This window comes from Zalophus californianus, chromosome 4 (genome assembly GCF_009762305.2).
Source record: "Zalophus californianus isolate mZalCal1 chromosome 4, mZalCal1.pri.v2, whole genome shotgun sequence".
In the NCBI taxonomy this organism is placed as follows: domain Eukaryota; kingdom Metazoa; phylum Chordata; class Mammalia; order Carnivora; family Otariidae; genus Zalophus; species Zalophus californianus.
In genome coordinates, this window is record NC_045598.1 from 164,861,374 (window position 1) to 164,876,480 (window position 15,107).

General features: G+C 32.1%; 1 protein-coding gene across 4 annotated transcripts in view; it reads right to left on the reverse strand.

The window, feature by feature from the left end:
- The window catches only part of CSMD3 (CUB and Sushi multiple domains 3), a 1,160,406-nt gene that overhangs the window by 61,375 nt on the left and 1,083,924 nt on the right, over positions 1-15,107 (reverse strand). For all 4 annotated transcript variants that reach the window (XM_027574671.2, XM_027574666.2, XM_027574669.2 and 1 more), the window contains 3 exons: positions 11,641-11,826; positions 9,903-10,097; positions 6,583-6,756 (listed from right to left, as the gene is read on the reverse strand). In XM_027574671.2, the coding sequence (XP_027430472.2) occupies positions 6,583-6,756; positions 9,903-10,097; positions 11,641-11,826 (555 nt within the window). The remainder of the gene's footprint in view (positions 1-6,582; positions 6,757-9,902; positions 10,098-11,640; positions 11,827-15,107) is intronic.

The window sequence follows — 15,107 nt, forward strand, 5'->3', positions numbered from 1 at the left end:
TTTTAATATTGTGATTTAAATTTTATTTTTGTATTTATATCCATATATAACACTACTAAACTTTTAAAGTTTATTTACAAGCATGCTACAAATGATGCAAACATGATAATATGACATAAAGATAACTACAAGATACTCAGCAAAATGCCAAATATTTGGGATTTAAAAGAAAATATCACTTCTAGTAACACTTGGGTCTAAAAGTAGTTAGAAAACATTTCAATCTGTGTAGAAATAAAAATATATCAAAATTTAAGGAATGCAGATAAATCAGTGTTTAGTGAAATGATTTATAGCGTTAAACACTTTTATTGGAAAGGAAAAAAAGATATACAATCAATGAGTTAAGATTCCACCTTAAGAAGAGGAAAAAGAAGAGCAAAATAAAGAGGAGAAAATAAAGCCAAAGTAGATGAAAGGATATATTGCAGATAGTTACCGAAATCAAGGAAATAGAAAATAGAAAACCAAGAGAACATTACCTAAACCAAAATGTCTTTCTTTAAAAATGGCAAAAAAAATTGCTAACCTCCTAGCTAATTCTATCTAGCACACACAAAAAAGAACAAAATTACCAATAACAGAAATGAAGTGATACTACTACAAGCTTACAGAAATTAAAAGGATAAGGTAATATGAAGGACAGTTTTATGCCAATACATTTAACAGTTCAGAAGAAAAGGGCATATACTTTAAAAATTATATACCAAAACTAACACAAGATAAATTAGAAAATGTGAATAGTCTTTCATCTATTAAAGTACTTGAATTTTTTTTTTAAGATTTTATTCATTCATTTTAGAGATAGAGAGGAAGAGACTGTGTATGCACTCATGGGGCAGGGGAGAGGCAGAGGGGGGAGGAGAGGGACAAGTGGACTCCGCACTGAGGTGGAGCCCAACCTATTACATGTCCCGGAGATCATGACCTAAACTAAAACCAAGAGTCCCACACTCAACCTATTGGGCCACCTAGATGTTCTCCCTCCTTCTTTTTTTTAAATAGGCTCCACACCCAGTGTGGAGCACAGTGTGGGACTTGAACTCATGACCCTGAGATCAAGATCTGAGCTGGGATCAAGAGTCAGATGCTTCACCAATTGAACCACCCAGGCACCCCCAAAAGTACTTGAATTCTTAAACAAAATCCTTCCCACAAAAACCACTCAGGCTCAAATATTTTTACTGTTTTAACCAAATATTTAAGTTAAAAAAATATACACACTCTTAGAAATAGAAAAGAAAGGACTACTTCTTAATTTGTTTTATGAGGTAATCACAGCCCCAATAGTAAAACTGGAAACACATTAAAAACCAATATTCATCACGAAAATAGATGCAGAACTCATTAAAATTTAAGAAAACCAATCAAGAAACATACATAAAATCAACCACTATAATTTGACAGAGTGAAAGAGATAGTGACATATTAATAGAGTGAAGAGGGAAAATATGATTATTTCAATAGATGAAGAAAAAGCATTTGGCAAAATTCAGTACCAATTCATGATGAAAACTAACAATGCATTTAGGATATAAGGGAACTTTTCAACCTGATAAAGACATCTGCGATATTATGATTTATAGTAGGAAGTATGTATTTGGTTTTGGTCCCTGTTTCTGGCACAGAGCTCCTAAAACTCTTGGAATTTCCTAAATGGTAAGAGAAAAAAAAAAATGTGTCTTGTTATGTTAATGATTTGGCTTCGAGATCTCACCTAAGTATGGAGGCTGGATGCCAATGGAGTCAACCATATGATTACAAGGTTGGACCTCCGGGGAGGAGAGAAGGACTAGAAGTTGAATTAATTGCCAATGGCCAATGATTTAATCAATCATGCCCAGGCAATGAAGCCTCCATAAAAAAACAAAAGCACAGGGTTCAGAGAGCCTCTGGACTGATGAACACAAGAAGATTTAGGAGAGTGGGGCCCTCAGAAAGCATGGAAGCTCCGCACCATTCTCACATACTTTGCCCTATGCATCCCTTCCATCTGGCTGTTCCTGAGTTACATCCTTTTGTAATAAACCCGTATTAGTAAGTAAAATGTTTCTCTGAGTTCTGTGAGCCACTTTAGCAAATTTATCAAATCCAAGGAGGGGGTCATAGGAATCTGTGATTTAGAGCCAGTCAGAAGCACAGGTAATAGCCTGGGCTTATGACTGGCATCTGAAGGGGGAATGGAAAGCAGTTTTATAAGACTGAACTTTTAGGGGCAGCTGGGTGGCTCAGTTGGTTAAGCATCTGTCTTTGACTCAGGTCATGATCCCGGGCTCCCCACTGAGTGGGGAGTTTCTTCCACCTCTCCCTCTGCCCCTCCTCCAGCTTATGCTCTCTCTCTCTCTCTCAAATAAATACAATATACATTTTTAAGATCATTTATTTATTTACTTGAGAGAGCAAGAGAGAGAGAGCACAGAGGAAGAGGGCACAGAGGGAGAGGGAGAGACTCCGTGCTGAGCAGAGAGCCCTACTTGGGGCTCAATCCTAGGACCCTGAGACTAGGACCCGAGCCAAAGACAGATGCCTAACCCTCAAATAAATAAAATCGTTAAGAAAAAAAAAAAAAAGACAGAAACTTTAACCTAAGGAATCCGATGTTGTCTCCAGGTAGTGACAGAATTGAGTGGAATCATAGGAAACCCAGTTGGTATACAGAGCATTGTTTAGTGTTGAGAATTGAGTCTCCAGATGCCAAAAGACATCTAAGAAAAAGCTCCAGCTAACATATTTACTAAAGAAATACTGAATTCTTCCTTCCTCACGTAGGGAATAAGACAAGGATGACCACTCTCACCAGTTCTATTTAACATTGTTTTGTTGGCCCTGTGCAGTGCAAACATTAATACAAAGGAAGAAAGAAAGCATAAATTTGGAAAACAGAAAAGTAAAACTATTCTAAGCTCAGATAATACATATGTGGAAAATCCGATTTTAAGAAAATCCTAAAACTAATGATTTAGCAAGGTTTCAGGACACTAGATAAATATTTCAAATAATTATATTTTTATATAAAGGAGCAATGTGAAAATGTAAATTAAATGAAAAATGTAATTAAAAATGAACAATTTCACTTATAATATTAGAAACACATTCAATATTTTCAGGAATAATTTTAACAATAGACATAAATGATCTCTATGTTAAAAATACAAAATATTGCTATTGCAAAAAAATTGAAGACCTAAATAAATGAATAAATATACTAAATAGAGTATGCTTATTAATCGAAGACTCAACATTGTCAGATGCAAATTCTCCACAAATGATGTATGGATTCAGTGTGATCCTGATCATAATCCTACTAGATATTTTTAAAAATAAAGATTGATAAACTAAGTCTAAAACTTATATGAAATTGGAAAAGATACACAGTATCCAAAGTTATCTTGAAAATTAAGAAAAATTTGAAAGATATACATACAAAATTTCAAGGCTTATTATAAAACCTATTCAACAAATAGTGCCAGATACCCTTCTAGAAAAAAAATTAAACCTCAATTTTACATCATTCATTATACATACAGAGCAAATTAAAGATAAATCATAGATATAAAAGTAACACCAAAAACTATAAAACTTCTAGAAGAAAATATGAAAGAAAATCTTTGTGACTCCTGGCTGAGTAAAAGTTTTGTAAACAAGACACAAAAAGCAATAACCAGAAAAGATAGACTTTAAAAATTTTAAAATTTCTGCCTATTAAAATGAGAAATAAGTAAGCAAGTCACAGGTTGCAAGAAAATATTTATAAAACACATAATAATGAAGTCCTTACCACCAGAATATAGAAAGACTCCTATAGTTCATAATAAAAGCCAATTCAATATAAAAGATACTTCACCAATTCACAAAGGAAAATTTACAAATTGCCAAAAAGCTCAAGACACTGTACTCTATCAGTAATCATAAAGACAATGCAGATTAAAACGTTATAAAATACCTTTATGCACCCAATGGAATGGATAAAATTAATAGACTGGCTATACCACATGCTGGAGAAAATGTGAGACAAACTCTTCCAGGAATTTTACTCCTAAATCTTTAAGAGAAATGAATACATATGCTCACAAAAAGATTTTTACATGAATATTCATTGCACTTTTTTTTCATAATAGCCCAAAAACTGGACAAGGATCAGGTGTCTATCAATAGGGGATTGACCAACATGTGGCATATTAATATAATGGAATTCTATTCAGCAATTAAAAAAATAGTGCTACACACAACATGGAAAGAGAATGAAAGAAATCTTACATGGTATATAATTTAGAATTCCATTCGTATGGATTTCTAGGAAGGGAAAACTAACATATGGTAAAAAACAAAAACAAAACAAAACAAAACAATTATTGTCTCAGGGTTGGAGGGAGCTGCAGATTGGCTGTACAGGGCCATGAGGAACCTTTCCAAGGTAATAGTAATATTGTATAACTACAAAGTGGTTTAAGTTAGACAGTTATACACATTTGACAAAACGCATCTCATTGTGTGTTTATGATATATACATTCCATTGTATACACATTTTGCCACGGTAAAAAAGAATCAAGAAAAGTAAACAAATATTAAACTCTCGGTAAGGATATGCATGCTGAATGTTAAGCAAAAAAGTGCACTGAATTCTGCACGTTACTTTTAAATACATCCAAAAAAAAATGAACTGATTGATTGATAGAGGCTTGGGAGGATAGATAGATATGTGATAAGCAAATATGACAAAATGTTAATTGTAGAATCTAGGTGGTGGGCACAGAGACACCCACATGTCAAGTGTTTCAACTGAAAAACTGAAAAATTCATAAGATGCTGGGGGACTAGGAATAAATGTACTGTATTTAGAGAAATGATCATAAGCACATACTAGTGGCCATTATTAGCCAAAAGTGTCTGTGGATATAAGAACAAGTTTTTTTTTTTTTTTTTTCATACATGAGAATGACTGGACTACATTAATCCTCAAAGTCAAGTTCAAGTGTAAGATTCTAGGATTTGCTTGTTTGGCAATTGCATTTTCTTTCTACCCACATCCTTTGGAGTTTATATTAGATGTCAACACTACATCTTCTGCAATGGATGGTGATGTTGTCTTCACAGAGTGAGAGGCAATGTTCTCTTATAAATCTTCCTGTTACATCTTATCTCTTCAGAAAACAGAATCAGGATTCTAAACAGGTGAATAAAACCACCCTCTATATACAATATTCAATAAATAATACACAATACACAATAACAGTTCATCAGGGCACAGAGCCACAAAATATGGCATTTCAAATTTAGATTACATATACATTTTCAAGTTTATATGTAAACTAAATAATCTGTAATTGAAATCTGCATAACCAAAATCAGTTTGGAACTATGAAAAATATTTTGATTATTTGATCCTATATAAACACATAAAGACTTAATTTTGTACCATTTTTTATATAATAGTCTTACAGCATATTCAAATATACATGCTCTTATAAAGAAACCATTGTTGCTAGGCTTCCAAGTGTACTTATTAACAAATATGCCTGAGAGGGGAACCAAGGATTTTAATCAAAACCTGTGGCTATACCTTTTTAAGTTTTAAATAATGATTGCATTAACATGAATATGCTCAAGTTATAAGCAAAACAATATGTATCTAAATTGTTAAAGTATAGATTTTTCTGCCTTGCCTCATATTCTTAAATAGAGTAAATATTTATAGACAAAACACTGTCCACATCTAGCAATACCCTGGTTCATAATAAACAGTGATATTTAAATTAGTAAACAAAAAGATTATCTCTTGTTCCCAACAGACAAGTGAATAATTATTAGAACAATTTTCATTATGCTTAATTCAGTACTTGCTGTCATATCTTGAAATCATTTTGGAGAAAAATAAAGCATAAATCATACCATTCTCTTAATATTAAAAAAATTAATGAAGTCTTTGAAAAATGATAAAGCATAAATCATAATATTCTTTTAATAATAAAGGAGGAGGGGCAAAAAGAACTAGCTAGTTCAGTTTCTTTAACTGAAAAGTTTTTTTTTTTATAATGACTTAAAAAACCCTAAGGGGGAAAAATCCCATTTGCCTAAAATCAGGTTTGAAAAAATATATTTTAAATAAGTTTAATAGAAAGTAATATTACACATGTTAAAATCTTATGAAGTTAAAAGGGAGAAAGAGTTTAAATGCGGAAATCGTTTTTCTCCTTCGATCATTACCTTAAGCAAATAGGTGAAAGGAGAATTGACTATGGTTTAGAATGAATTAACTGCTACAGTGATTAATCCAGCTGAGTTTGCACACATATAATTTTCAGCAATTAGTTTTCACCTTTTTATTTTCACATGCCTGGAAGAAAATGTGTCTCTCCTTAATGGCATAAGATTCTCATTTGAAATACTAGTTGATTAACTTTAAGGGTTATCTGTTTAATAGCTTTTCTACGATGAAATATTTTTAAAGTTAAACATTTTCTGGTTAGCATCCTTACTGAGTCAATATAAATGATCATCTCTTGTTATGGAAAAAGGGCTGCCTCCTTTTCAGAGGCAGGGGTTGGGGGTGTGGTTGGTTAAAATGATTCAAAAATCTGTACCTAGGCATCTGGTTTCAGATCCACTCCAAAGACCTGAAGAAAGGCATTCCCGTACTGCAGAGCCCACAAGCATGAATCCGGAATCACAGGTAAAGATGGCTGTGGAGCCATATGAAGTTTGAGTTCCAATCTTATTTCCATTTGGAGGTGTAGGTAGTTCTCCGCAGGAAATAACTTGAAAACAATAAAAAAATAGAAATGCTTAGAGACATAGTCAACGTGCACTTATAACATAACCATGCTTTTAACATTTTGAATTCTCTATGATCTGACATATTCACAACTGAAATCAACATTTGTAAGACATTTTGAATGAGTGTGAAAATGCGGAGAAAATAGATGACACAATTTAAAATCTATCCTCTTTGAGTTCTCTTAAAACCTTCTGAGTGACGGCAACATGTAACGAAGCTATTTTTGCATCTTTGTTTAGCCAATCTGGTCACTCAGCAGGTTGTCATAAAAGAAAAAAAAAATCACAAGGTGAAGGATTTCCATCCCTTTGACTTAACCTGACCCAAAATTTCCTCTTTAATCTGAAACAATGCTAAAAGAATACAGGAATACCTCATTTTATTGAGCTTGGCAGATGTTACGCCTTTACAAATGGAAGGTTTGTGACAATCCTGCATTGAGTAAGCCTATCAGTGCAATTTGTCCAACAATATTTGCTCATTTTGTGTCTCTGTGTCACATTTTGGTAATTCTCACAATATTTCGAATTTTTTCATTATTATTATATTCGTTATGGTGATCTGTGATCAGTGATTACCACTAACTGAAAGCTCAGATGATGTTTAGCATTTTTAGCAATAAAGTATTTTTTAATTAGGATACGTACATTATTTTTTAAACACAATGCCATTACAGACTACAGTATAGTGCAAATATAACTTTTATATAAGCACTGGGAAGCCAAAAGTTTTATTTGACTTCCTTTATTGCAGTATTAGCTTTATTATGGTGGTCTGGAACTGAACCCACAACATCTCTGAGGTATGCTTGTAATTACAAGTAATTTTTGTTGAGATCTCCACAGTTTATAAAGAAATTGACATGTAAAATATCATTTGACTTACAAAAACCATTAGATAGAATGATATTTCATATTTTGTTTGTATATTTTAAAAAACTAAAAAAGAGATTGACTCACTAGGCCATTTAGAACCCAGCTCTTATGACTCCTTCATATTTAAAGAGTGCAAATAAAATGTCTTTCTTGAATAAAAAACAATAGTGGATAATGTTTATTGAGTGCTTATTTTGTACCAGACACTATTACTAGTGCTTTAAGTTAAGTAATTCTCAGAACAACTTTATGAGGTAGGTGGAGTCAATATCTGAATTGTATGGATAGGAGCACATAGTAGTTAAGTAACTTCAATAAGGTCACACAGCCTATAAATAGCTAAATCAAAATTAAAACCCAGTCAAACTCCAGAATCCAATACTTAGCCACCAGCCTACAGTGCTGACTTTCAGATCTAGGCTTTAGGTGTCCATTAGGCAGACAAAGAGAAAATTTGCAAACTTTAAATTGTTGCATATAAAATTTTAAATGTAGTGATTGTTTTGAACTAATCCCTCAACAACCCTTTGCAGTAGCTATACTATTTATTAATATTAATAATATTTATATTTATATTATTTTAATTTAAAAGATGAATAGAGAATCAGCAAAATCACTATTCTTTCCATTTTTCTCAATGAGTTGCTATCTTTAGATTCCTTGTCTTTCCCCCACTCTTACCTGTAGGCAGAGACCTCGTTTTATGTATCTCTTAAACCCCTCAACATCATAGATGATCCCTTAAAACCTTCTACATCATCACAAAAGAACAAGACAAACATTTGTTGAATGCCCGATTAAAGATTTTATTGTAGATAATTTTTTCCTAGCTCCTTGAAATTTCTCTATCCCATGTGCCTGTATAATGAAATAATACTGGAAGAACAATGAGGCTTGAAGCAAAGAAAACTCCCAGGAGAAAATGTGAAAGGACAGGGCAAAAATTTAAAAATATAGATGCCATATTTTAGAATATCACAATTATAATTTTGACATCTATTTTTGAGATTTTAATTCATCAATATGATTATCTTATAAAAGAGGGAAATCCCCTCATATGGATATTAAAAAAATAGATTGCAAAATAGAATATTCATCAGTAAAATAATAGTAGATACTCGCATACTTATTACACAAAATCAATTGTTTGCTGTGTTGAAATTCTTAATAATCATAATCATAATCCTATTTAGACTTCTGATTCCTTTATTAGTTTATTTATAAATTATGAGTGTTTATGTCATAAATGCCATAAAGTTGTGTTGGGCACAACATGAAAAGAATGAATTTTCAGCCTAGCATATTTCCTGGCACAAAGTAAATACTCAATAAATGTAGGGAAGGAAGTTCAAATGGACTTCATAATATTTCACCTGAATGTCCTATGTTCAGTTAACTTATCTATATTAGACACTGACCATTTATATTTTAAGAATGCATGGAAATAGAATAACAATATGTTCAATTTGATTCAATAAATATTGAGGTCATGCTGTGAATCAGGTTCAAGCTGATATTTTCAAGATAACATACTATTAAATCTTTATAATAACTACAGGGTAGGTATTATTGTAATTTTCTGGCTTAAGAAATTTAGGATCAGAGAAAATGAGCATCATATAATGTAGTGATTAAAAGCCAGAGGGTACAGTCTGACAGCTTGAATTGAATCTCATTTCTCTACCATTTATTGGTTCTGTGATTTGTGTAAAATGATTAAATCTGTGGCTCAGTTTCTTTTTTGACAAAATAAGTATAATAACATCAACTACTTCTTAAGATAGGGACTAAGCAATAAATGAATTAATACACATAAAGGGCTAAAAGCAGTGCCTGCCTGGCAAGTTTTAAGTATACAATAGGCATTATCAAGTTATTGTAGTAAATGATAGACTTAGAATCCAAACACAGGATTTCTGTATCTAAAGTCTGTGCTTTTTTCATGAGCGTTTACTAAAAAAAAAAAAAAAAGTTACAAAATTTTAAAATTTAATGAGAATATGAGAATAAAATGGCTTTTTAATAATATTATCTCATTATTGCTCTAGTGTGTTTGGAAAAGGAAGTGACCAAAGAATTCAATCAAGTGGGGAGGGTATGTGTTGTAATGAGTACTGGGTATTTATATAAGACTGATGAATCACAGACCTGTACCCCTGAAACAAATCATACATTATATGTTAATTAATTGAATTTAAATTTTAAAAAAAAGAATAGCTTATGAAATAAGTTTAGCTGAGTGGATACTTACTTTGGCAATATGGTCTTTCATTTCTCCAACTCCAGGTCCCATTAGGAAGACATTCAATAGAAGCAGGACCTAGCCCATGATAACCAGGATCACAGCTGAAAACTACCTTAGTTTTGTATTCATAATGGGAGCCATTCACAATTCGCCATCTTCCATGTTCCAAGGTAAAGGAATTGATGCTTGGACATGTAACAACTATACAATAACCAAGAACATAAATGTTAATCAATCATGTCTGTTCTACTTCTTAACTGTATATTGTATCTATTCTATCCCCTACATCACTACTACCTTAATTCATTCACTATTGTGCCAAAGTCCTTCAGCATTTTTAAAAATTTATTTTTCATGTTAATCTTTTCCAGTCCCCCAGCTCTATGGTATTGCTGGCAGTTCCTTGAATATGTTATACTATTTCACACTTCAATGTCTGTGTACATATTATTCTATTTACCCAGTATCTTTATTACTGTCTTACCTCTACCCTCTTCTTTCTTTTCTTTCTTAGATATTATCATATCCAAATTTATTCCTTAATACAGAAAGACATGAAATGTATTTTAGTGATGAATCATTCCGATTATATTAATTTGTTAAAATTTTCTCTTTTCTTTGAAACTGATTTAAAAGTATTATTTTTGAAATCTTTCTTCCCAACTTTTATGAGATACAAATGACAGGATTTAGGAAAAAGGGAACCCTGGTACAAGTTGGTGGGAATGTAAACTGGCACAACCATATGGAATATATATGTAGAGCCAATATGGAAGATCCTCATAAATGAAAAAGAGGACTACCATATGATTCAGTAATCCCAATCTGGGTATACATCCAAAGGAAATGAAAGCAGGATCTCAAAGAGATATCTGCACGCTCATGTTCATTGCAGCATTGGTCACAATAGGCAATATATGGAAACAACATATTCTCATTAATTCAGAAATTTTGGAAGGACTGTATTTTGAGGAAATCCATTTTATGAGAATGGTGTTTTTGTGCAAGAGTTGTGTTATAAACTTTGGCTAATTCAAAACTTATTCAACATAAGATAAACAGAAGCATCATTCAATACCTATGTTAAGACTAAACATAATTTAACAACTTTCATTTTAAATGAAATAACTAAGTTGAAATGTTAGTATTAAGTGATAAGAAATAAATGTAATATAGAGACAAAAAACCTTATTTAAGCCAACATTTTCCAATTCTTTTGCTACCAAATATTTTAACAGAATTATTTGCTGTCACCATTACATAATATTCATTTACGTATTAAAGTAGTAATGAAAGCAATGGAAATATTCCAAGTGCAAGTAACCTGAAGAATACTGATGGAAGTTGAGGTTATGGATCATCTTAGCAACATCTTTTGTCCTTATAAAAATCAAAGCTGAATGTATTGTAATATAATTTTATTAATTATAAATCTTTAAATTTGCTTAAGGACATATACAGAAAGTACATGTTGACGGATGGATGAATTTTTACAAAATAAGTGAAACTATTATGTAAAATAAAATTCATTTTAATTTTTTGACATAAATATTCTGGAGTTTATGTCCTTATACTGTCTTCTAGTTGTTCTTAGTACAAGACAGTTTAATTAACTTTTATTTCCCTCTTAGACAACATATTTCACTTCAGGGATTAGTTCTAAAATTTGAACAATACATAAACTTTTAAAGCATACAAGATGCCAAAGGAAACACAAATGATACCATTTCCTTAACACACATACCAACACAGCGAGGGGTCTTGTTATGATTGCTCCAAGTTCCATCTGATTGACATATGGCAGTGGTAAGTTCCTTAGACGACAATCTATATCCATCATTACAAAAATAGGTAACTCGGGTTCCTACCAAGTAGTCTGTTGTGAGTATTCCTCCATTTGTTGGAGCTTTAGGAATCCCACAGGAAATTGCTAGAATGAACACATGTACAAAATCATAGAAAAATACTTAATTTAGTAGATAAGTCTCTTAAATTGTAAAGCATGTAAAACCATTTGGGATTTTATTAATTCCTCTGAAACAATTTCAGAATATCTCCTAGAAAGGCTTTCCTGAACCATAACTTTTTGAATAATTTATTTCAAACTCCTATTGAATGTCTTTTTTTTTTTTTGGTTGGTGAATCCATACATTATTAATGCTTTATTTCTGGGTTTCTTACTTGGTTTCTTGTCAGTGCGTGCATGGTTATCAGCATTCATATAGATTATATGATAATGAAAATTGGATAAATATAGGGTGTATCTAGGGCTAATCCATAACTGGGCCACCACCTAACAAGTCTGGTAAATTAATTTGACAGACAATTATTAAAGATTATAAAGGTGTTGGTAACTAATACTCATCAGGGCTTTGGCCAGGAATACAATGCATAGATGCATAGATTTATTTTAACTGGAAGCTGGATATTGCTTTGTCTTAGGCCCAAACTCTATGTGCCTGGACACCATCTATAGAATATCATGTGATCAACATGTTTAATAAATATAGGGCCTGGACATATTGTCTTAAAACCTAGGTTGAATCAGACTGCATTTCACTGATATGTCTTAGATGTCTTGGTTTTCATCTACAATAAATCTGATTTAGGTGAAATTAGTTTTCCCATAATGTGACAATTACAGTAAAAATTTTTATTTACTTTATTGTGCATCAGGTATTTTCACATCTCATAAATTCAAGTAACTATACAGATAGACTCTAAGATTGATTGTTTGCCATCTTTACCAGTACACATTTGTGTCTCCAAAAACAAAGAAAAAATATAAGCTTTCAGTGAATGTATTTGGCAGCAAAACCCTCATTAAAATGAGATTATTTGTATCTTTTCTATCATATTCAGATATGTGTAAATATTTGTACATACGTCCGCACAAAAACTAGTGTATTTGATTATGGGTACAGCTCTACAACCAGCTGGAGTTATGTAACATCTAGTATATGTACTATATTACCTCTATAAAATCAGAAAATTTCTGAATTCTGAAATATCTAGTCTTCTAGGTTTCCTATAAAATATACTAGACTTATAAGTATATTTTTCTCATATTAAAAGAAATAAAGAACAGAAAGGTTTGAGTTTGGTTTTAATATTGACAGATTGTGTTCTAGTTACCTAGCTTTCATTTCAACCTAAAATTCTTTTTCAACTTCTTTCAGAAAACCTACCACTTAGGTGTTTAATTTTAATTAATCCATGTGAATTTCACTATGAAGTAAAATATCTTAGTGAAATCTATATGACATTCACAAAATTGAATGGCAGAGTCCCGACTGGTGCACGGTTTGATCTTTCATAATCTGATAACTTGAAAATTATGAACAGAAAAGCAGTAACATTGACTTAATAAATTATATAGGCAATCTCATATAATTATGTTATTAGCCCTTCTATCATGTTGCAGACGTAAATGGTTCCCTGATGTCTGTTCAAGCAATGTTGATATTTCCACTTACGACTTTTGGGAATTTCAATTTGTAATAAGTCATCTTCCTATGGAACCCCACCAAAGACTGTGTATTTACTGATTTAAAAAAAAATCAACTATACATTATTGGAGTACTGTAGGTTGAATTTAGATCAAAGTAGAAGGAAATAAAGTTTAAAAAGGAGTGATGGGGGGTGGAAGGGATGGGGTGGCTGGGTGATAGAGGGTATGTGCTATGGTCAGCGCTGTGAACTGTGTGGGGCTGTTGAATCACAGACCTGTACCTCTGAAACTAATAATACATTATATGTTAAAAAAAAAAAAAAGAAGATAATAGGAAGGGGAAAATGAAGGGGGGGAATCGGAGGGGGAGATGAACCATGAGAGACTATGGACTCTGAGAAACAAACTGAGGGTTCTAGAGGGGAAGGGGGTGGGGGGATGGGTTAGCCTGGTGATGGGTATTAAAGAGGGCACGTTCTACATGGAGCACTGGGCGTTATGCACAAACAATGAATCATGGAACACTACATCAAAACCATGAGAGATGATGGACTCTGAAAAACAAACTGAGGGTTCTAGAGGGGAGGGGGGTAGGGGGATGGGTTAGCCTGGTGATGGGTATTGAGGAGGGCACATTCTGCATGAAGCACTGGGTGTTATGAACAAACAATGAATCATGGAACACTGCACCAAAAACTAATGATGTAATATATGGTGATTAACATAACAATAAAAAAATTTGAAAAAAAAACTAATGATGTAATGTATGGTGATTAACATAATAAAAAAAGAAAAAAAAGAATAGGTCCACATATGTGGTTAGTATAAAATGGCTATATTTTAGACCTAAGAGAACGGCAACATGCTCAAATGATAGAACGACAACTATGCCTGTGGGTAGATTATGACTTAACTTCTCATCTATAAAATAAAAAAAATCAATTTCAAAAGAACCATCATCATTGAGTGGTTGTCACAGAGGCTTCTCTACAGAACTCTCAGAATAGTACAGATTAAAAAGTGAGGCAGGGAATGCAAAGAGACTGTTTCTACATAACACTGTACAATACCCAACTGCATAGTGGGATGAAACTGGTTCAATTCCTGAAGAAGAGGAAATCAATGAAGGGTTATTTGATGTGTAGATGAATAGATAAAACACCTGCCTAACCCAACTAGAAATAGCAGACTAGATTTTCTATCTTTTTCTGTTTTCACATTGTGTAACTGTGGCTCAAGTAAATATGCATAAGGATGTATAAGGAGACTGAAGAAATAAAGAAAAAAGATGACTGAAGAATATAAAACAAACTTGGAACAAAACAAAAATTTGCATTATGTGAATAGCTCTTCCCAATGACATTTAACCAGTTCATTTTAATAAGCTATGTTCAAATACAGATAGGTCACATACAACAAAGGTTTTCATTAACTAATCTTTTAAAATTGTTTCAGTAATAATAAAAGATCAATTTTGGAAATGGCTCCTTGTTATCATTTTACTATGCCAAATATCTTAACTGCATTTTGATTTAACTATTCTAATAGTAGAACATTTTAAATCAAGAACAATGAAAAAAAATTGAGCCCATATGTCAATGTTGTATTATATATCAAAAAATTCAATGAAATTATAGTCCTGACTATACAAAGCAATTTCAAAATTTCAGTAAGTTTAGGATATTTTTTATTTCAACCAATAGGCAATTATTTTAACTAAAGATTTCTTAAAGATTATTTTATATGTCCTCTTATATACC